This window comes from Macaca nemestrina, chromosome 2 (genome assembly GCF_043159975.1).
Source record: "Macaca nemestrina isolate mMacNem1 chromosome 2, mMacNem.hap1, whole genome shotgun sequence".
Taxonomy (NCBI): domain Eukaryota; kingdom Metazoa; phylum Chordata; class Mammalia; order Primates; family Cercopithecidae; genus Macaca; species Macaca nemestrina.
Genome location: NC_092126.1, coordinates 101,398,561 through 101,422,941, shown reverse-complemented (window position 1 = coordinate 101,422,941; position 24,381 = coordinate 101,398,561). Strand labels below are relative to the sequence as shown.

The 24,381-nt window shown below is 36.9% G+C and overlaps 1 protein-coding gene across 1 annotated transcript in view; it reads right to left on the bottom strand.

Moving 5' to 3' along the window:
• Positions 1-24,381, bottom strand: part of LOC105480198 (oxidative stress responsive kinase 1) — a 93,823-nt gene that overhangs the window by 9,302 nt on the left and 60,140 nt on the right. The window contains exons 7-13 of the mRNA XM_011738749.3: positions 23,568-23,669; positions 22,765-22,898; positions 17,144-17,192; positions 16,451-16,516; positions 9,640-9,762; positions 3,799-3,834; positions 89-235 (exon numbers count right to left, since the gene is read on the bottom strand). Coding sequence (XP_011737051.1) covers positions 89-235; positions 3,799-3,834; positions 9,640-9,762; positions 16,451-16,516; positions 17,144-17,192; positions 22,765-22,898; positions 23,568-23,669 — 657 coding nt within the window. The remainder of the gene's footprint in view (positions 1-88; positions 236-3,798; positions 3,835-9,639; positions 9,763-16,450; positions 16,517-17,143; positions 17,193-22,764; positions 22,899-23,567; positions 23,670-24,381) is intronic.

The window sequence follows — 24,381 nt, the reverse complement described above, 5'->3', positions numbered from 1 at the left end:
CTGATTACATTACGTTGTGTTCCATATTAGTATCTGCTCTTTTCATCTACCCAAAGGAATGACCATGAAAGCATATCCCCGGCTTCACCTGTGCTGTTTTTGCTGGCTCTGCGGTGGGTGGGAGAGAGACTTGAGTTGGCTGTGTAGGCATCTGCCCAGCTGGCTGAGGTAGATGAGCAGAGATCTGTTCTGGAACTTGGAGCAAAGTACCCACAGGATCAGTTGTTGGAAAAAGCTATAACAAAAACACACATACAGTGCTTCTTAAGTTGTGTGGAAAGGTAGGCAGGTCTGCTGACAGCAAGTGCAGCCTTTCAGGGTGATATTTTCAAAGTAGTTTCTGGGTAGTGTACAGGTTTTGTGTCTACTCCGAATACATCTATTCCAAATGGAAGTCAAATATTTTTAGGCTTTTAAACTTTTAACAACTCTGTGAGGTATAATTTATATTCCTCTACATTTATCCACTGTAACTATACAATTTAGCGATTTTTGTACAATACATAGAATTGTGCAACCATCACCACAATCATTTTAGAACACTTCCATCACCCCCAAAAAGCCCTCTCGTGTCTACAGTTAGTTACTGTTTCCACACCCGGCTATAGGCAACAAATGATCTAATTTCTTTTTTTTTGTTTTGTTTTGTTTTGTTTTTTGAGACGGAGTCTCGCTCTGTCGCCCAGGCTGGAGTGCAGTGGCACGATCTCGGCTCACTGCAAGCTCCGCCTCCTGGGTTTACGCCATTCTCCTGCCTCAGCCTCCTGAGTAGCTGGGACTACAGGCGCCCGCCACCGCGCCCGGCTAATTTTTTGTATTTTTAGTAGAGATGGGGTTTCACCGTGGTCTCGATCTCCTGACCTTGTGATCCGCCCGCCTCGGCCTCCCAAAGTGCTGGGATTACAGGCGTGAGCCACCGCGCCCGGCCTAATTTCTATAAATTTGCTCTTCTGGGTACTTCATAAAATGGAATCGGATAATATATAGTCTTTTTTATCTGTCGTCTTTCACTTTGCATTATATGTATTTTTAACAAAATCTATTCCATTCCTTTGCCCAGCAAAACAGCACCTCCAAAATACAGATTTAAATATGTAATACAAAATTATAGAAGCTATATTTTTCCATGCATGGGGACTTTGTATTTCTTACAAAGACAATCAACCAATAATTCCTTAACATATCTGAAATGCATTTTAAAAGTGAATGTGATGCTTTAAAACTAAAAAAATATATTTTATATATGTCATTCTATATGTCTGAAATAGTTCATAAATTTTAATTATGTAGTTTGGGGGGAAATGACTGACTCTGAGTATAAAAACAAGTTAAACATATTCAAAATTATGCAGTTAGTTGGGGGAAAAACGATGCAATAGCCAAAATGTAAAGTTGAAAGAGAAAAAAATTCCAAGAGTAGTAATAGAGGTCGAATAGGTGATATTATATAAGCAAAATCAAGGAGACAAGGAATAAAATTTTGTGTTCATTTAACTTCATACATAAGAAGTCGTAAGTTACTCATTGGTTCTAGATTTTTATAGAAAAGTAGGCCTTTAAGAGTACTTTTGAAAATGTTAATTATTAATGCTATTTCAAAAGACTATTTAGCTTCCAAATTGTATGTACTTACATTTATCTGTAGTAAAGATGGAAAGGATATATTTTTAAAAGTAATGAGAGAATGCACAGGAATTGGAACCCTTGTTGATGAGCACGTAAAATGGTGCAGCCTCTATGGAAAACAGTATGATGGTCCTTCAAATAATTACAAATAGAAGTACCATATACCCAGCAATTCCACTTCTAGGTATACACCCCAAAGAATTGAAAGCAGGGTCTCAAAGAGACACTTGTACACCTATGTTGACAATGGCATGATGGACCACAGCTAAAAGGCAGAAGCAAACCAAGTGTCCACTAACAGATGAGTAAAATGTGGTACGTGTACACACACACACACACACACACACACACACAATGGAATATTATCGACCCTTAAAAAGTAAAGACATTCTGACATATGCTACAACACTGATGAACTTCAGAACATTATGCTAAGTGAAACAGACTGGTCACAAAATGACAAATACTGTATAATTCCACTTATATGAGGTACCTAGAGTAGGCAAATTCATAGACAGAAAATAGAATGGTGGTTGCCAGCGACTGGGGAGAATGCAGTTACTGTTTAACAGCCACAGAGTTTTAGTTTGGGAAGATAAAATAGTTCTGAAGATGGATGGTGGTGATGGTTGTACTACAGTGTGAATATATTTAATACCACTGGACTATATACTTGAAAATGATTAGGATGGTAAATTTTACGTTATGTGAATTTTATCACAAATGTAAAAACAAAGTAATGAGCATGAGAATATGAGTATGCAAGAGTTCATGTGGAGATACTTAGGCAAAGGAACAAGGAGAAGACTAAAAATAAAAACTAGATAATCTGTAAAATAGCCTCTCATTCAATTTCTGAGAAATCAAGTATTAGTCAACATAGGTTAAGTTAGAAGTAACAAATAATCCTGAAGTGTCAGTGGATTAAAACAACAAAAGTTGTTTCTTGGACACACTTCAAGTCTATCTCTCGCCAGCAGGGGCTAACAAGCTCGGTATCATCCTCACTCAGGAATACAGGTCATAGTAGCAGGAGTAAGGAGACAAAGGGAATCATGAGTGGTTCTTACTTCTGCTAACATGTCACTGGCCAGAGTAACTGACATGGCCATATGTAATTTCAAGGGACAGGAAAACGCAATTCCCTTACCAAGAAGAGGAGCCACACATATAAGTGAACAACAGTTCTAATATAAGTTGACAGATATCGGCCTGTTAATATGTGAAAGAAGTAATTTGTTTTTACTCTTAATACAGTTCTATGTAAACAAATGTACATAATCACATACAGAAATGTACTTTATATACAAAATAAATGAAAAAAAAGTTTACTTTTTAGCAAAGAGGAAAAAATAGAATTGGTTTAAGAGCAAGAGATGTGTTTAAACCAAATACTGAGCTCAGAATGAAGATGCCGCCAGAAGTAAAACTGTATGACAGAATAGATCATAGAAATGATTGTTTTCCTCCGGTAATGAGAACAGGGAAACCAGCCCAATAAGAATCTGCTTAACAGGATTTCCTATCATACTGACGCAGTAACCACAGAAAATAGAATTTATTTCACAAGAGAAGCGGCTGAAAGAAAAAAATTCAAAAAGGACAGGTGGCATATGACAAATTCACAAACAAATTAATGCAAAAAAACACTACTTTTTAGCAGGGCACAGTGGCACATGCCTGTAATTCCAGCACTTTGGGAGGCCAAGGCAGGGAGATTGCCTGAGCCCAGGAGCTTGAGACCAGCCTGGGCAACATGGTGAGACCCCATCTCTACAAAAAACAGGCATGGTGGTGTGTGCCTGTGGTTCCAGCTATCCAGGAGGCTGAGGTGGGAGGATCACTTGAGCCCCAGGAGGTCAAGGCTGAAAGTGAGCCGTGATCGCGCCACTGCACTCTAGCATGGGTGACAGAGTGAGACCCTGTCTCAAAAAAATAAATAAATAATTTTTCATTTCAAGTAGCCCAAGTCAAAAATAAAAATAAAAAATTCACAAAATCAAGAAAGCAAGGAAGAACATTCTGAGCCCTTAGGCTAACTTTTAAAATTTGATTGGTATAAAGTTGCATTCCCATTTAAGCACACATATGCACAAAAAAAAGTGCTTAAAATTGAAACCAAAACAAAAGCACATATACTTTAACAAGGATTCAATAATCACAATTACTTACCTCAGAATTTGATATTGATTCTTTCACTCGGGGAGACTAAAAGAAATACAAAAAGGATGGTTGTTAACTCACAACTCAGGTTACTTGTAGTCAGTCCCAAACTGCAAGTGATGTTAAATGCAAGTCAACTCCATTTAATTCTGATCCATATATTAACTCACCAGCACGTCTACTGAAAGTTTTCTGGAAAAAATAACTGTCATGATAGTATTGTATTTTTTGCCCAGGTAGCCTGTAACAAATACATCAATGTACTTATGAATTTTAAAATTCTGTATTTTAAAATTGTAAGCTTTATAAGCATACATAATGGGACTGTCACATTCTCCAAAGTAAAATCTTTCTACTAATGGTGAACATATTATGTATATAAGATCCCAGACCAAACCTAAACTTTTAAGCTAATTATCTAATACATTCTCAAAGAGTTATTCTGTTTACAGGCTTTAATGGAGAAAACTCTTGAGCCAAAATTGATCTGAAAGCTGCATGTCAAGAGTCTACTACCCTTACTCTTGGTGTCGGATATTCAGGAATCTGGTATGTAAAGAAACATGGGTGGTCCAAAAATAAAGCATGGACCACTAGCAAAAATAAAGGCAGTGGAAATAAAACGATACTTGAGGTGAGGTCTCAAATATCTGATGTAAACCACATTTATTAGGAAATGACCAATTATAATCCGCCATATGAAAATTTAAGCTGTTTATTTGGTAAAATAATACAAGTCAGCAGTAATTCTGGATACAGGCACTGTGGTTTACCAAAAAACTTACCTCTAAACAAATAACAATTTATGGTAAATTCTGCCAACAATGGACTTAGTCAGAATATGTCAAAGATCAACTGATGGTTTTTTTTACACTTTTATCACCATTTCATTAAGGAGTAATCAAAGTTCAGGTAATAGCTAATGTAGCATACCAAGTAAGTGGCCAACCCAAAAGGTTTTTTTTTTAAAAAAAAAAAACAACTTTGTAAATACTGAATTCATCCAGACTACAAGAAAAAAAACTTGTGTAAATAATTTCAAACTTAACAAAAAAGGTGCTAGAATAACAATACAAGAACATAAGTATACCCTTTACCCCAATTCATTTATTATTAACCTTTTTTCCCCTTATCTGCTTTATCATTTGGGTGCTCACTTTCTCTTTCTTTCTAAATATATTTTTCCTATACCATTTGAGAACAAGTTGCATATATCATGGCTGTTTACCACTTAATACAGAGTGTACATTTCCTAAGAATTAGATGTTTTCTTATATAACTTCACACTATAGTTCTCATTAAATTTAACATGATATAATACTTTTATCTAATTTATAGTGTAAATGTCAGTTGACACTAATGTACTTTGTAGCCTTTTGTTTTTCCTCCAGTATGGGATACAGTCTAGGATCATGTATTGCAGGTAGTTTTCACGTTTCTTAGATTTTTAAAATCTGGAACATCAACATTTTTGGAAAATACAGTCCCTCCACTCCCACCACATACTTTATTTTAATATACGTCCTTCACTTGGGGTTTATCTGATGTTTCCTTATTATTATATTTACACGAATTCCCACTTGGAATTCTACATACTGATGTGTCCTTCTTACTGTATTACATGTTCATCTGCCCCTCGTTTGGTGATGTTAATTTTAATCACCTGGTCAAGGAATTTTCCTACTTCTCCAGTATAAAAAAACCCTATTTTTTCCCCTTGTGGTGAATAGGTAATATGTGGGGACACACTTTAAGACCTTGAAAATATCCTGCTTATCAAAACTTCCCCCTATATTTAGCTTCATTGATGATTCCTACCTAGTCCTATCCTTACAACAATGATTGTAAAATGATGATTTTCCATCTCCAACACTCATCCATATTTACTGGTCAGCACTTGGTAGTCTACTGTAATGAAGAACCATTCCTTTTCCCCCATTTGTTTATCTATTTGCTATTGGTATAGACTCAAAGATACCTATTTTCTAAATTATTTATAATTAATTATTGCACTTTATTTTGGTGGTTAAATTGTCCCAGATTTCACCAGTAGGAGTAACTTCGAGCTGGCGCTTGTGTCCTTATGTTTTTTCTTTTTTTTTTTGGAGTATCTTTTCCTTCTGGCAAAAGAAGATAATATTCAAGATTCCTCTTACATTTTCCCTGCCCAAGCCCTAGAATCAACCATTCTCAAAGGAGCCCTGGTTTCCTTTAGTGGGGAATGGTATTAGAGACCATTATCTGGATATAAGGCATGTCATTATTGGGGTTTCTTTGCTTCTGGGTCGTTCAGTAGACAAAGCTGAGAAATATATGCAAGTATAGACATATGTATATACATACACGTGCACACATACATTCACACACACACATACTTTACAAAGCTTGAATTCACATCAATGTCTCCAATTCAAACCCATTCCCACCAGATTCTTTCTTACCTTGCCCTGCTCCGTACCTGCGTATATCTTCTTCTATAGTGAGAATCCTGGTTCCCAAGAACATTGAGACATTTACTTATTTCCTCAATCCTACATCTACAAGAGTTTCTGAACTGCTCTGCATATGCAACTATGAAAAATAATCCTAATAAAAGGAGATCAAGGTTTATCTTAAGTTTTCTCTTTCCCCCATCAACTCCACCTGAGAACACATGGTCAAATACTATATTCATAGGTTACTTGGATTCTTTCTTTTTATATTCCCCTTCAGTACAGTTACATATTCACTTAAAATATAACTATAGACTTCCACTTCAGGCCATGATGAATAAACAGGGACCAGATTTATCTTTCTGTCTGAAACAACCCCACCTCTGCAAAAAAGACAAAATATATGAAACAAAAATTTTCAAAACACTGGGCATTTGTCAAGGAAAAACAGTGATCCCTGAAAGACAGGGGAAAAAAGTGGTGGGCCTTGTCCCTATATACTGCCTTGAAAGCTTCCAAGCTGTGGCATAGGGAGATGGAACCTAGATGAAATCCAAGGAACTGCCTGACTTGAGGAAACAGAGCTAACAGTCTGGGAGACCAAGGCAGATTAAGTTGATAAAACAGTACAAGGAAGGAGAAAGCTAGAGGGAGAGTGAACCCTACAAAGTTGCAGAGGGTCACTTTCGAATGTTTGACAGAATACTTATCAACGAATGCATGTAAGCAAATGCCTGAGAATAGGGGGGAAAACATCAAAAATGATGAGAGAGAAGAGTGCACAGCACTCACACAGAGCCAGGAACAGTGCCTATTTCCACCAGTCCAACTGGAAAAACTAATAACTCACAGGGGATTGGGTAGTGTTCTCAAAAAGGTCTTATCTCAGTAGTGGGGAATAAATGGCTGTAGGCTGAACACTACTCCAGACCCAACTAACAAATCATAAAAGCAAGATCTAAAAGCATTAAACTATTTCCAACTAACTTTAATGTATCCCAGAACAAAGCTCAAGAAGACTTACAGAAATACAAAATTGTCAGCAAAGCAATAAGGTGAAAATTACAATGTTTGGCATCTAATCAGATTACTAGATATGAAGAGGCAGGAAAACACTCCTCAAGCCATAATGAAGAGAATAATTAACCACACAAAACCAATTCAGAATTGACATGGATATTAGAATTAGAAGAGAAGGATGTTAAAATAGTTACCATAACTGTATTACATATCTCCAAAAAGTTAAGTAGAGACATAGAAGATGGGAAAAAAAATTAAACTTCTAGACTACTACAATGCCTGAGATGAAACAGGAACTGGATGGGATTAGCAGAAGATTAGATATTGCAGAAGATGAATAAATTTGAAAGCTAGCATAAAAACTACACAAAATAGACAGAAAAAAAGAATTAAAAAAAATTAAGAGAAACAGTGGCCTGTGAGACAACTTCGAGCTGCCTAATATATATGTTACTGGGGGACAGAAAAAAAAGTTTGAAAATATAATGGCTGAAAAATTTCCAAACTTGATAAAAACCTATAAACCCAAAGATCCAAGCTCAACAAAACCCAAGCACAAGAAACATGAAGAAAAATATACCTAGGCATATCACAATCAAATTTTCCAAAACCATTTGTAAAGACGAAATCTTAAAAGCAGCTAGGGAAAAAAGACATGTTACTTATAAAGGAACAAGAATAAGAATGTCACAAAATTTCTCAGTGGAAAGATGCAAGCAAGAAGATGGTGAAGAAACATCTTTAAAATGCTGAAAGAAAAAAACCTGTCAACATGGAATTCTATACCCTGAAAACATACCTTCTCAAAACAAAGACATTTTCAGACATAAAATCTTAAAGAAATCACCACCAAAAGACTTACAACACAAAAAATATTAAGGAAAGTTTTTCAGGCATAAGGAAAATAATATAAATATGGAAATCTGGATCTACATAAGAGCATTATGAATATGGAAGAATTTTGTCAAAGCCTTTTTCAGAATCTATGAAAATAAAAATATGATTTTTCTCCTTAGATCTATCAATATTATGAGATTTCCTAATACTGAACCATCATTGCACCCTACCCCGTTTGGTCATGGTATATTCTTTTCTTAACATAGTTCAATTTAGTTTTAAAAGATTCATGTTCTTAAAAAGAATTCATGGTCTCAAAAATGCTATAAAGATAACATGAAAAATACTGGACAGAAAACTACTTATTCTGTGGCCAAAGTAGGTAAGTTTCTATGTTGTTTAGATACCAATGTATTAGGGTTATAAGAAAGCTACTATAACTATTTCAGAACTACCAAATTTATCTATAGATAGCTAGATAGTAATAATTAGATACTGAAAAGCTATAATGTATATCTCCAAATATTTGTTAGTCAGAAGAAAAATAGCATCATCATCCCTTTCACAGGAAGCTAGAGAACTACAAAATTCATGCAGCTTTAGCTTCCTCTGGTAGCTTTAATATAACAATACATGACAGTATCAATTCAGAGACGAGTCATGTGAAAAAGGAAGGATGCCATAGTCTCACATTTATAAAGAAACATTAAACTCACAATTGTATGTAAACAATATTTGCATTTATCTTCTAAACAGTGTTTCCAAGCTTAGAGCTTAATAGATTCGTGCCAACTTCCATTGGAAAGGCCTTTACAAACTTAGCTCTGCAAAAGGACTAGACTCAAAGACCTCATTAGATAAACAAGGTCAACAAATATTCAGGGTTGATCAACAGAGAGTCGTAAGTGCTTTCTGATCCTAAAAGCAGATCTTAAAAGCAGGAAGCGATATACCAGTATACTCAGTATTCATCCCACAAAAACAGTCCTAAGCAGTCAAAGGTATAATACTCTCAAACATTTATATTTCCTTATAAGCACTTCCAGTCTTAGGAATGAGTCCTGACAACCTGAGGCAGTGCTTTCAGGTAAGAGTGATGAAACGAAGCAAAAGGAAGACTCTTGCCTTCACTGTTTTTAGGAAACACACATACGTGTGCACGACAGATATCTAGGATGCACAAACTGAATAAGAGATACACCATTCCTCCTTAGAAGGATAACAGACTTCAGGGGAAAAGCTTCCATTACTGGGCCTTCAAGTTCACTAACCTTTTCTTCTGCAATGTCTAATTGGCCATTAATCCTATCCAGTGTATTTTGCATCTCAGACATTTGTAGCTTTCATCTCTAGATTTGGGTCACTTTTATATACTCTAAATATTATCATATTCAAACAGATGTCTAAGTCCAACTTTCCATGCAGAATTAACTGGGCTCCTATTATTAATAAGCTGTTCAAGGTAATTCTGTCACAATTGTATTCTTTACATTTTAGCTGGTTAAGCTGAACAAGAACCACACAAAGTTCTAGCTAAAGTACACAGTTTAATAAAATTTACCCTGAGTTGTGAAATTGCTGCTTTCCCTTCCTCACTTTCTTCATCAAATTCATCATCACTCCACTCCCAGCCTCCATCCTCTGTCTTATGGAGGCGGCCACTGGAACCTGGTACTCTCCGAACCTGCTCATTAGAAAGAGAAGTGGGTTATGGTGGTGTTTCATGCTTACTAAGTATGAAACTCCATATTTCTCTCTTCTTCTATCACTTCAATCCATTAAGTAGATAATCATTTTCCCCATAAATGTTCCCATACAAATTCATATCCTCCAACCATCACCTGCTCTACTACCTGTCTTTAGTAACAACCACTGTACTTCTATACTCTTGAGCCCAAACATCAAAATCCTTCCTATGTAAAATCACAGGTAAAATCCGATTTTAAATGTCCTGAGACATTTAAGGAAAAAAAAAAAAAAAAAAGGTTTTGGGTGCTCAAAATGAATAAACCCAAGATTTAAAATCTGTTACTTTTTCTTTTTAATTTGTTAAGTCAAAACTATACTTGCGGCCGGGCGCGGTGGCTCACGCCTGTAATCCCAGCACTTTGGGAGGCCGAGGCGGGCGGATCACAAGGTCAGGAGATCGAGACCACGGTGAAACCCCGTCTCTACTAAAAATACAAAAAATTAGCCAGGCGCGGTTGTGGGCGCCTGTAGTCCCAGCTACTCAGGAGGCTGAGGCAGGAGAATGGCGTGAACCCGGGAGGCGGAGCTTGCAGTGAGCCGAGATCGCGCCACTGCACTCCAGCCTGGGCGACAGAGCGAGACTCCGTCTCAAAAAAAAAAAAAAAACTATACTTGCCTATGATTTCAAGAGTACTAGAGCTGTGCATGTTGTATTAAGAAAAACAGCAACCTCCTAACCTTCAGCTTCATCTCCACTGGCAACCCTTTCAACTCATTTTAGCTTATCCTTCTGGACATTCATCTCTCGAATACGTGTTCCTATCATTACTTACTGATTTTTTGGTTTCAAGAGTTAACTGTGGGACTTCCCACAATAGAAGATGAAAATTTAACTCTGTTATGAACTCTCTATTCTTTTCTCAAGATATACTATAATTTTGGTTAGGTCAATATTCAGTGTTTACATAACATGATTATATGTATCATATTCAGACCTGAGCCTATTGTGTATTACCACTTCTATTTCCCCTGTAGTTCATATTTACTCTCTCTCAGCTGTTTATATCTCCTTTTACCATATTCAAATGGGTATTCTGTCAGTATCATCTTCTTGAAGAAGACTCTCACCAGAACCTCCTGATCTGTTCCATCCTAGACTGGTTTCACAGCACGTCTCCTACTTCAGATCAAATTCTACCATCAGCCAGAGGATTGTGCGTCCTGGATCACATGACTTCTGTTTTTAGTTTAAGCACCATCTCCACTATTAGCATGTATATTAAAGTCATGCATTTCTGAACTTATCTTGATTCCATCTTCACACTTCATTCATTGTTTGGTTAAAAAAGAAAAGGCTGTATCAGTAATTATTTTCTTTCATACCTTTGAAGAAAACTGCCTCATTGTATTTGGCTTCCAGAAGTGCTACTGAGGTCATCAGGACTCCTGATCCTGTCTGTGACATTTCCCCCTCCCTGGAAGACTACAGATTCTTCTTTTTGCCTTCAGTATTCTGACTTATCATGGTAATGTGTGTTAGCATTAGTCTATTTTTATTAATTGTGTTGAGTACTTAAGACTCTTTCAATCTGGAAATTCATGACCATCCAGTTTTGGACATTTTTCTTGAATTATTTTGTCAATGATTTACTTTCTTCTGTTTTTCTCAGTTCTCCTTTTCTGGAATTCTCTTTACTCAAATGCTGAACCTTCTCAAATGGTCCTCTAATATTCTCAGCTTTTTTGTTTTCTGTATCTGGGCCTTTTGAACTCTTTTCTGGGAAATTTCCTCAACCTTTGTACTGAATTTTTCATTTCTTCTATGTTTTCAATTTCCAAAAGCTTTTTGTTGGTACTGGTCCTGGTTCTCTGAAAGCTCCCTTATAATTCATACACCATACAACTGAACCACTCAACGTATACAGTTCAATGATTTTTAGTATATTCAAAGTTGTGCAACCATCACTACCATCAAATTTAGAACATTTTTATCACTCCCCACAAGACATGCCATACTCTTTAGCAGTAACTGCCCATTTCTCTCCAAAACCCCCAGTCCTAAGTTACCACTAATCTACTGTTTCTTTATATTTGCCTGTTTTCAACATTTCACATAAACTGAATCATACAACGTATGATCTTTTGTGATGGACTTTTTTAACTAGTATAATGTTTGAAAGGGTCATCCACGCTGTAGCATGTATCAGTACTTCATTCCTTTGTATTGTCAAATAATATTCTACTGTATGAATATACCACATTTAATAAATTTAATAATCAGCTGATGAACATGTGGGTTGTTTACACTTTTTGGTTTTTATCAATAATGCTGCTATGAGCAGTGTACACATTTTTGTGTGGACTTACGTTTTCAATTCTCTGGCGTGTGCCTAGGAGTAGAATAGCTGGGTCACATGGTGACTCTGTTTAGGCTTCTGAGGAACTGCCAGACTGCTTTCCAAAGTGGCTGCACCATTTCACATTCCCATCACCAGTGCAGAAGTGTTCCAATCTCTCCACATCTTTACCAACAGTTGTTACTGTCTTTTTGATTATAGCCATCCTAGTGGGTGTGAAGTGGTATCTCTTTGTTATTTTGATTTGCATTTCTCTGATGGCTAATAACACTGAGTATCTTTTCATGTGTTTATTGGCCATTTATATATCTTCAAGAGGTTTCTATTCAGATCCTTTGCTCATTTTTAAAAATGTGTTGTCTTTTAATTTTTGAGTTGCAAAAGTTCTTTTTATATTCTAGATACAAGTCCCTTATCACATATATGATTTGTAAATATTTATTCCCATTCTGTAGGTTGTCTTTTCACTTTCTTGCCAGTGTCTATTGAAGCACAAAAGTCTTAACTTTTAATAAAACCAATTTACCTACTTTTTCCTTTTATTGCTTGTATTTTTGGTGTCATATCTAAGGAAGCTTTGCCTAGCTCAAATTCCCAAAGATTTATAGCTATATTTTCTTGCAACAGTATTATAACTTTAGCTCTTATATTTAGGTCGACAATCCATTTTGAGTTAATTTTTTGTAGGATGAGAGTAAAAGACCCAACTTCATTCTTCTGCATGTGAATATTCAGTTGTACCAAGGCCATTTGAAGATGATTCTTTAGTCTTCACTGAATTGTCATGACACAAATGCTTCTTTAATAGTATCATGTTCACTTTTTGTGCATGTAAACTTTTTTTTTTTTTCTTTTGAGACAAGGTCTTGCTCTGTCACCCAGGCTGGAGTGCAGTGGCACGACCATGGCTCCCTGCAGCCTCTACCTTTTAGGTTCAAGCGATCCTCCTGCCTCAGCCTCCTGAGCAGCTGGAACCACAGGCACAGGCCACCATGCCAAGCTAATTTTTTTTTTTTTTTGGTAGAGTCTGGTCTTGCCTTGTTACCCAGGATGGTCTAGAACTCCTGGGCTCAAGCGATCCTCCTGACTTGTCCTCCTAATGTGTTGGGATTTACAGGCGTGGACTACCACTCCTGGCAAATATAAACTCTTATCTCTAAAGGCAGTCATGATTTTACTTAAATTATCTTCCTATATAGTCTGTTTCCTGTAAGTTTCTTTTTTTCCTTCTATTTATTTTGTCCTCTATTTTTCTCATTAAGAGGTTTTCCTCAGGTATCCTGTAATCCTAGATCTATGCTCATATTTAAGAACAAAGAACTAAAGCACTGATTGGAAGCACTGAGCTTTTAAGTGGGTGGAGTTTGCTTCACTGCAGAGTGATGTGGGTGAGCATTTCCCACCTCCCATGTCAGTACTTTTGATTTTCCTCTTACGCTAGTCAGATTGATCAAATAAGGATTTTTCAATGTCTTGCCTAGGGGGTAATAAGCCTTAATGTTTATGTTCCGGGAGTTGAATGAAGTGATATAGATTCTTAATATTCAGTGTGTAAACAATTACTTAAATGCCCTTTTCAGTAAGTTATTCCCATCTTTAACTGTGCCTGGTATCCTTCAGTTCAGAGACCATTTCTTTTACCCTTCTGCAGAATAAACCTCCACACATCTCCTGGAGTGCTGCATGGAGTAGGGGAAGGAAACCAGAGTCTAACTCTATCTTAAGACTTTCAACCAATCTTCCTGTTTTTAGCCCTACTTTCACTCTCATTTCTGGAGGTACCCGGCACTGTTAATTCCCTTCCCTTCTGGGGTTCTGTTGTATATGGTAGCTTCCAAGCTTTTCTTAATACTGGCTTAGGAATTATAGTTCTCTGATTTGCCAAGTCTCTTACCACTAATTTATGGGCATCACAGTTTTGAAAATTTGGTTGCAGCTTTCACTTCTCCCATTTTTTGTATACTAGAGGTTTATGCCTTTCCTTTTTATTCTCTTTTTTCTTTTCTTTTTGAGACAGAGTCTCACTCTGTCACCCAGGCTGGAATGCAGTGGCATGATCTTGGCTCACTACAACCTCTGCCCCGCAGGCTCAAACAATCCTCCCACCTCAGCCTCCTGAGTAGCTGGGACCACAGGCACGCACCACCATGCCTGGCTAATTTTAATTTTTGTATTTTTAGTAGAGATAGGGTCTGCCATGTTGCCCAGGCTGGTCTTGAACTCCTGAGCTCAAGCAATTCATCCGCCTCAGCCTCCCAAAGTGCTGGGATTACAGGCATGAGCCACTGTGCCTGATCTCTTTTTATTCTCTTAACAGTTCTTTTAGTAAATATTTTTTGGCAGGAGGTATTCACCCAGGCTGGAGTGCAGTGGTATGATCACAGTTCATTACGGCTTCAACCTCCCAGGCTCAAGCGATCCTCCCACCTCAACATCCTGAATAGCCGGGACCAAAGGTGTATGCCACCACACCTCATTAATTTTTTAATTCTTTTTGTAGATATGAGGTCTCACTATGTTGCTCAGGCTGGCCTTCAACTCCTGGGTTCAAGCTATCCTCCCACCTCAGCCTCCCAGAGGTGCTGGGAATACAAGCATGAGTCATCATATCCCCAGTATGAGGCTCACTTTTTTTTTTTTTTTTTTTTTGAGACAGAGTCTTGCTCTATCGCCCAGGCTGGAGTACAGTGGCACAATCTCAGCTCACTGCAACCTCCCTCTTCTGCATTCAAACGATTCTTATGCCTCAGCCTCCCGAGTAACTGGAATTACAGACATGTACTACCATGCCCAGCTAAGTTTTGTATTTTTAGTAGAGACGAGGTTTCACCATGTTGGCCAGGCTGGTCGCGAACTCCTGGCCTCGAGTGATCCACCTGCCTTGGCGTCCCAAAGTGCTGGGATTACAGGCGTGAGCCACTGCACCCAACCTACTCTTCTTAAATTAATCAGATTTCAGATACTAAATCAACATGAATCTCAGATGGGATTTATTATAAACAAGAATAAGCACAGAAATTTTATCCATATTTTTAATAAGTATAGAAATATATACATATTATTTAAGAATATCCTGTGTGTCAGGAACTATTCTAGGTACACTGAAGATACAGCAATGGAAAAAAGTCCCTGTTCTCATTAAGCTTTTATTCTAATGGTACAGAAAGACTGTAAAATGTCAGATGGTGGTAAGTAGGGTAACGGGATAGAGTCATGGAGGGTACTATTTTAGTAATCAGAGAGTATTATTCTGAGGAAAGGCCACTTGAGTAAGATGCGACATAAAATGAAGGAATGAGCCAAGTGAATTTTTAACCTAGTAACTATCCATGAGAATAATCTTCCAGGTCTCACCCACTAAAGACATGACTTTAATTGGTTTGGGATGACACTGTCTATGTTTCTTTCCTTTTTTTTTTTTTTTTTTTAAGTCCCCAAGTGATTCTGACATGAAACGATGGATGATAGCCACTGAAAAAGATATATCTCTAAAATAGAGACAAGTTAACTGTTTTATCAGTGCTTATTAAGAATATCATTTCTAAGTATTTACTATACATTTCTGGTTCTTTGTTTTGTTAAATTCTCAGAATAATATCAAAATTCCCAAGCAGTGAGATCTATGGAAGAGAATAAGCCACTGCTAGACATAACGCTTCTGACTTCTTGGACAGGCCTACCACTGTATTATATAAGGTATACGACCTTTACCTTCTTCAAGTCTATCATCAACAGAAGCCTCTTTTCCTTCACATTGGATGAGTATGCTTGAGCAGAGAAGTAAGAGGGGGGAAAAGGGAGGATTTTCTTCTCCCTACTCTCACAGAGGTTCATAAAAGTATCATGGACAGGAAAATTAATATATTCTGCCCAAACTGAGATATTAAAGCATTCTCCATGCTCACATCATGACCAAACTTCTTAGAAATTACATATACATAATAAGGTTCTTTCAGTCTTTCTGTAAAAGCAGTAGAAAATTTGGAGTTCCAAAAAGGGTACTGTGACTTATACCCAAAGCTATAAATGCTATGTAAAATCACAACTCATTCTGGTAGCTAGAAACAGTTATCAAATCAGAGTTTAGAATTAATTTACCAATTACTATCTAGCATTCCCTTTCATCCTAATAGACAGCAGAGTAATACAAAGGCATACAGTAGACCAAAGATATTTGCTGAATGAATGTATCAAAGAACGTTTTAGATAGGATTGAAAGAAAACCAGTAATTCTCATATACTATTAACAATGTATTACTTAATATATTTTCAAAATGCAAAAATAAAGTAAATTTTTCAGGAAAAGTGAGTTAAATTCCGATTTACCTTTTTTGCTCTTTCAGAAATGGTTGGTGCTCTCTGCAATATTTTTTCTTGAAGAAATTCTTTATTCTGGAGAGGAAGAGTAAGTATTTTGTTCTTATAAGTTTAAAGGTACCAAAAAAACCCCACAAAAATGCTCATCATAATCAAAATGTGATATAGTAACTGTTCTGTAATGAAGTATGAGAAAAACTTCCATTTGTTTACTCTGAAGTTCCTTTAGTACGTTACTACCACAATTTTATAAATTGAGACAGAAAATTAAGATGTAGTACACTGTATGAACCATCGTCTATGAAGAGTTTGCTGTACTGTATGTTCTTTGAGATCATGGTCCTAGATTTCCAACTACAGTAACATCCTACTATTTGATATATTTGGGAAATGAGATGTTTACAAATTCAGTAGTAAACCTTAAAATCAGAGTTTGGTATTTTTCACAAATTATATTTATAATGATAAAATTTAATAATCATTATTCCTATGATCAGTTTACCCTAATATTTAAAAATGGATTGACTAAATTCTGAAGCAAGCATCTTAATTATCAAAGGCTGTATACATACTGCTTTCCATAATTATTTTATTTACCATCATTTTTCCAAACATAATCATCCAACTTCTAAGCAGTGAACATAATCTGAGTAATTGAGGAGCATCCTATAACACACATAATCAAAAGCTAGAATTTCCTACCTTTGCTTTCTGGAAAAATTTGTGCCTTAACAGTTCTGCTGCTGTTGGTCTAAAACCAGGGAGGGAGGGAAGAAAAGGTTTTACAATTAATTCAAGTGTAATGTGAGATTCCATCATCAAAAATCAGAAAAAAATTTTTTCAACAGCAAAATAAAAACTCAGTATACTCCACTTTCCTTAAACTGCTAAAAAGCAAAACAAACTTGATACAAGACATTGAATAAAATAAAAATCTCAAAACAAATATTCTGATAATAATTATTAATATTCTTTGAAAGAGTCATTAGTGAAATGTTTTTTCTGGAAGCATGATTTCTTAATAGAGTCTAATATATTTGCTAATTAATAATATTAATTTAATATTTAATATTATTTCCCAATAAGTAAGCTAGACAAAATCTAACATTTTTAGCAAGGCATAAAAATATATTTAAACACTCAAAGAGGAAATGGACCAAATCAAGACCTCCACTTCTTGCCACATGGTAGCCTGCCAGCCTTCAATTTAAGGATCTGTGGTAACCTTAAAAATAGATTTCACAATCTCTCTTTAAAAACGAAAATTCTAAAAGTAAAGTATATTCCCCAAATTTAACAAAACTCAGTTTACCTCATTTCTTCATGGTCTTATTTCCTTTTTTTTTTTTTTTTTTTTTTTTTGAGACGGAGTCTCGCTCTGTCGCCCAGGCTGGAGTACAGTGGCCGGATCTCAGCTCACTGCAAGCTCCGCCTCCCAGGTTTAGCCATTCTCCTGCCTCAGCCTCCCGAGTAGCTGGGACTACAGGCGCCCGCCACCACGCCCGGCTAGTTTTTTGTATTTTTTAGTAGAGACGGGGTTTCACCGTGTTAGCCAGGATGGTCTCGATCTCCTGACCTCGTGATTCGCCCGTCTCGGCCTCCCAAAGTGCTGGGATTACAGGCTTGAGCCACCGCGCCCGGCCTTCTTATTTCCTTTTAAGCAAAGACATGACTGTCAATTTTACAAGCTTTTAAAAGAATAACATTCAGAATAAAGAATTTAACATTTAAGAAACTGGACCTGATTTTCTGCCACACACCTACCTGATCCTGAGCAAATCACAACCTCTCTAAGGTTCAGTATTACTTGGCCAAGTCCCTAAGAGCAGTAGCTCTTAAACACTGCTGTGCATTAAACTATCTGGGAAGAATGTAAAAATCCCAATGACCAGTCGGGCACCATGGCTCACACCTGTAATCCCAGAACTTTGGGAGGCCAAGGTGGGTGGATCACGAGGTGAGGAGTTCGAGACCAGCCTGGCCAATATGGTGACACCCCATCTCTACTAAAAAAACACAAAAATTAGTAGGGCAAGGTGGCATGCACCTGTACTCCCAGCAACTCGGGAGGCTGAGAAAGGAGTATCACTTGAACCCATGAGGCAGAGGTTGCAGTGAGCTGAGATTGTGCCACTGTACTCCAGCCTGGGCAACAGAGCAAGACTGTCTCAAACAAACAAACAAAAACCCAATGACCAGGCTGTACCTCATACCAATTAAAGCAGAATCTTTAATTGGCTTTAGTAATTTTTAAAACTCCCTAGGTAATTCCAATATGCATTCAAGTTTAAGAACCAGCACCTCCGATGATTATTATAAAGATTTAAAAACTGGGCCGGGCGCGGTGGCTCAAACCTGTAATCCCAGCACTTTGGGAGGCCGAGACAGGCGGATCACGAGGGCAGGAGATCGAGACCATTCTGGCTAACACGGTGAAACCCCGTCTCTACTAAAAGATACAAAAAACTAGCCGGGCGAGGTGGCAGGCACCTGTAGTCCCAGCTACTTGGGAGGCTGAGGCAGGAGAATGGCATAAACCCGGGAGGCGGAGCTTGCAGTGAGCTGAGATCCGGCCACTGCACTCCAGCCTGGGCGACAGAGCGAGACTCCGTCTCAAAAAAAAAAAAAAAAAAAAAAAAACAGATTTAAAAACTGAATAAATGTGAAAGTTTCAGTTTGCATAGCAAGCTGAAATCCAACATTATCACTCTTATTTTTCCATTCACTCAAGATTCCAATATGCTCAACAATGTGATTGCTCAACATTGCTTATTATTCATTCCTTTCTTCTGACTTCTAAAGTACAACTTATGGGTTCTTTCTAAAGTACAACTTATGGGTTCTTTAAGTGATAGAATGTGACTGGAAAACTCAATTTCCGTGTGCAAAATAATTTCATGCTCATTCTTGAATGATAATTTGACTAGCTGGAGAACTCTGGGTTAAAGTCACAGTCATGAGCCTCTTAATGCTTTGGCCAACAACATACTATATATCTGACAGTAGAGCAACAGGTTACACTAAATAGCCTACGCATGCAGTAGGCTGTACCATCAAAGTTTGTATAAGTACACTCCATGATGTTCACACAATGACAAAACTGCCTAATACACATATCACAGAATGTATCATCATTTTAAGTGACACATGACTGCATTTTCTCTGAACATTTCACTAAATGCTGGCCTCAACTGTTGTGTTATTGGGTTAGTGGCTGTCAAGTCTACCTGCTGATCCTCAGTAGGTAATCTATTCCCTGAGATTGCCTGTAGAAGTTTCTCTTTGTTTCGTGTCCAGTAGTTTCACAACAACGTGTACAAGTGGAAGAAGGGAGACACTGCTTGGAATTCTACGGCGATGGTTCTTTACTCCGAGAATATAGGTCTTTCATCAACTCTGGAAAATTCTCAGCCATTATTTCTTTGAATATCGTTTCTACCACATTCTCTCTAGTCTTTCCTGGTAAGTTCATGTATACGTATATGTACATTTGTGTGTGTGTGTGTGGATGTGCATACACACACATACTGAACCTTCTCAGTCTACCCTCCAAATGTTAATATTTCTTTCATATTTCCCTCTTTGATCTTTCTGTGCTACATTCTGAGCAGTTTCCTTCGTATACTGTAGTCTGATTAAAACAGGCACTCTAGTCCAGTTGTATGGGTCAGAATTCTGATTCCACCATTTATTAGCTGTGTGACTTTGGGGAAGGTTACTTAACCTCTCTGTGATTCAGTTTCTTCATTTGTAAGATAAAGAAAATAACAGTGCTATCCTCAAAGGATTACTGTAAACAATAGTGCCTGGTACTTGATGAGTAAATAAATAATCTCCTTTTTATTGGTTGTTCTGTTTAACCAGTCCATTGTGTGTGTTATTTTAACTTAGCAATGTTCTAAACAAAGTTTAATTTTGGTTTACAAACTGGAATAGATTTTCTATAGCTTCCAGTTTTCTTACTTAAAAAAAAGTTTTATAATAATTTTAGACTTAAAAGAGCTGCAAAGCTAGTACACAGTTCCTACATGCCCTTCACCACCTTCTGCTATTGTTAACCTTTTACATAACCACAGTATAATAATAATAAAGAAATCAACTAAAATATCAACACTGGTACAATACTATTAACTAAACAACAGACTTCATTCCATTTCTCCAGTTTTTCCACTAATGTCCTTTTTCTGTCCCAGGATCTAATACAGGATACTCTGTTGCTTTCAGTCTTCATGTCTTCTTAATTTCCTCCAATCTGTGACAGTTTCCTAGTCTCTCTTCCTTGGCCGTTTTGAACAGTGCTGGTCAGGTATTTTGCTGCATATTCCTCGATTTGGGTTTGTCTGATGTTTTCTCATTATAGACTGAAGTTACAGATTTAAAGGAAGAATACCTCACAGGTTATATGCCCTTCTCATTTCATCATATCAAGAGCTGAATCAGTCTTATCAATGTCTGATTAATAGTGATGTTAACCTTGGTCATTGGGTAGAGGAGGTGCATTGTGAAGTTACTATTTTTCCTTTTTCATATTCTACTCATCAGAAGTGAGTCAGTAAGTCCAGCTCACACTCAAGGAAAGTTTGAAATATTAATCACTATATTTTTCATTTCTGGCATTGCTATTTGGTTCTTCTGTCACAGTCACAGTCTTTTCTTGTGGGTTTGATTTCTTCTAATTTTAGTTATTTTCAACATACCTAATTTTATATCTTTTCAGTTTATCACTGCATTACCTAAATCTTTTGGAGCACTAATCCTTCTGCTTGTGTCTGCTAACTAGTTCATGACGTATTGTTTCACTGTGTGTTTCTTAATTTTGGGTTGTGACCTTATTTCAGTGGGGCATTATGTTCAGGAATCCAAAGGGAGCTAGAGTTGAAAGTGTTCTTCCAGTACAGCTCTATGATGGCTTCTATCAAAAATAAAAAACGATTTGGTGAAGCTTTTTTAACTTTCTAATCCTGTGGGTTCCTGGATAACATAGGTAGTATAAACTCTAAACCTGTGGAACGTTCAGGTTGAAGGGCTTGATTATTCAGGAGAGGTTTTTGTTGTCTCTTGCTGATGACAGTTTTTATTCTTGTCTATCCTTTTACTAAGGATACAGACATCTGAAGTTCTTAGCTTTAAGAAGAAGAATCTCAGTTTAAACTCCCCACTGGGTAGACCCAAGATCTCAATTCCAGTCTTCACATGGGAGTTACAAATCCAAATCAGTAGGTTATCAGAATGAATAGTGACCCACTGAAGACAGCCACGGGATTAGTTCACAATATTTCTTCTTTAACTTTGGGCTTCCTCATTATTTTTGGTATCTGAGAATCTTTAAGTGGGATAGATTTTATCTGGCATTTCTAGGTATTTGTAACAAGAAAATTTTGTTCCTTTAATCAACTAATTTGGTAAAAGAAAAGTGTTTCCTGTCTTTTTTAAGTGTTTACTCAGAAACAGAAAAAAAATTATAAAAACGCAGGTATAAATTTTGTTTTTCTTACCCTTTCCAATATTTCCAACAATAAATTCTGAAACCCTATTACATATACTAGAGATGTGATCAAGAACATGAAAGTCTTTCCCTTTTAATGATCTTTAGAGAAACAAAAATTAAAGAACTCAGTGCTAAGAAGCTGAGTGGAATATATATGTGAAACAGACAAATAAGATTCAGAAGGAACAGAGCCCTAAATTAGGAATCAGGACTTTTTGAGATTCAAGTCCTACTCCTATGACTAAGTATCAAGTGACCTCAAAAATAGAAGGTTGTACTCAATGATCCCCAACATTCTACGATTCTGTTTAATTCATGAAGTTACTCATATTGGCTGTTCTTATTTATTTGCTCACTTGTCATTCAATCTGTCTAATAATGATAAGGAAACTATTTGAATTTTTGGTCCACTTACTAAAATATCTTTCTAATATGGAAATAAGTATGATTATTAGACACTAAACATAATTTTTCTATGTGTCTTGCCTTTATTAATACTGTAAATGCCATTAAGACATTCATTTATAAATTTTAAATGCAAATTAAAAACAAACCTCTCCACTAACTTGGCACTTATTAATACAGAATTCACAATGTACAACTTTGTAAGAAATTAACAAGGAAAAGGCTGAACTATTTAAGGTACACTGTATACTACAAAGAAGGCAGAAATCAATTCATTTCTGTATACCATAGTATAATGGTCTCTGTATACTTCTTTAAAGTTTATATTTAGTTCTTTTGAAAATAATTTCCTGTACATACAAGTATGTGACTCTTAGACTTCTCACGATGTTTTATTAGAGAGAAAAGTAGATGTTTTCTCATATTTTACCTTTTTTCTGGATCTTTTTGAAGGCACAATGAAATCATTTTTCTAAATGATTTTCCATATTTTTTCAGCATTTCTTTATCTTGAACACCAGTTTCCAAAGAAGGAGGATCATTCTGCAGTGTCAGCATTAAAACCTGCAAGAATTTTCAATATACTATAAACTTGTGATGACTCAGTAAAGTTTAACTATTGTGGTCAAGATTTTTCAATATAGGCACTCCCCCACCAACATACAAATATTTTATTTCCTTTAAGTTTGTATCTGAATCAGTTGTTTAAAATCCAGAATCATTAAGTGTATTTCACATAAATAATATGCTGTAGATGGTTACCTTCTTAACACACACACACACACACACACACAATGGGTATTATGCAGCCTTAAAAAGCAAGAAAATTCTGCAATATGCTACAACATGGATGAACCTTGGGGACATTACGCTAGCCAAGCAAAGATAAACACTGTGGGATTCTACGTATATGAGGTATTAAGAGCAGTCAAAATCATAGAGACAAAAATGATTGCCAAGGGGCTAAGAATGGGAATCAAGAGTTACTATTTAATGGGTATAGAGTTCCAGTTTTAAAACGAAAAGAGCTTGGATAAAGATGGTGGTGACAACTGCACAACATTATGAATGCATTTAATACCATTGAACTATATACTCCAAATGGTTAAAGATGGTGGTCAATTTTATTATCTGCGTATTTTACCACAATAAAAAAAATTTTAAAAACTTGCAAATGGCTCTGAAAAGGAACTGGGACTTGAGCTGGGGTAGTATTTGGAATACAAGCCTCACCTTCATTGGTGGATATTTATGGTAAGGAGCTGCCCCCGTGGCCAATTCAATTGCTGTAATTCCAAAACTCCAAATATCAGCTTTGAAATCATAACCTCGGACCTGCAAAACAGATTTGCATCATTATTTTTACCAGCACAAAAGGACTTTTAAAAGTTAGCTTCTGGCCAGGCACAGAGGCTCACGCTTGTAATCCCAGCACTTTGGGAGGCTAAGGCAGGCAAATCACCTGAGGTTGGGAGTTCAAGACCAGCCTCACCAACACGGAGAAACTCCATCACTATTAAAAGAAAAAAAAAAAAAAAATTAGCCGGGCACAGTGGTGCGTGACTGTAATTCCAACTATTTGGGAGGCTGAGGCAGGAGAATCGCTTGAACCTGGGAGGTGGAGGTTGTGGTGAGCCGAGATCATGCCATTGCACTCCAGCCTGGGCAACAAGAGCGAAACTCCACCTCAAAAAAAAAAAAAAAAAAAATTAGCTTCTGAGGCTGGGTACAGTGGCTCCTGCCTGTAATCCCAGCACTTTGAGAGGCTGAGGTGGGAGAATGATGTGGGCTTGAGGCCAGGAGTTCAAGACCAGCCTGGGCAACATGGTGAGACCCCATCTCCACAAAAAGAAAGCTGTTTTAATTAGCTAGGAGCAGTGACATACACCTGCAGTCCAGCTGCTCAGGAGGCTAGCTTGAGCCCAGGACTTCAAGGCTGCAGTAAGCCATGATGGCACCACTGTACTCCAGACTGGGTGACAGAGCAAGACTCTGTCTCTAAAAATAAACAAACAAAAAAGCTACCTCTAATGTGTACCAAGAACAA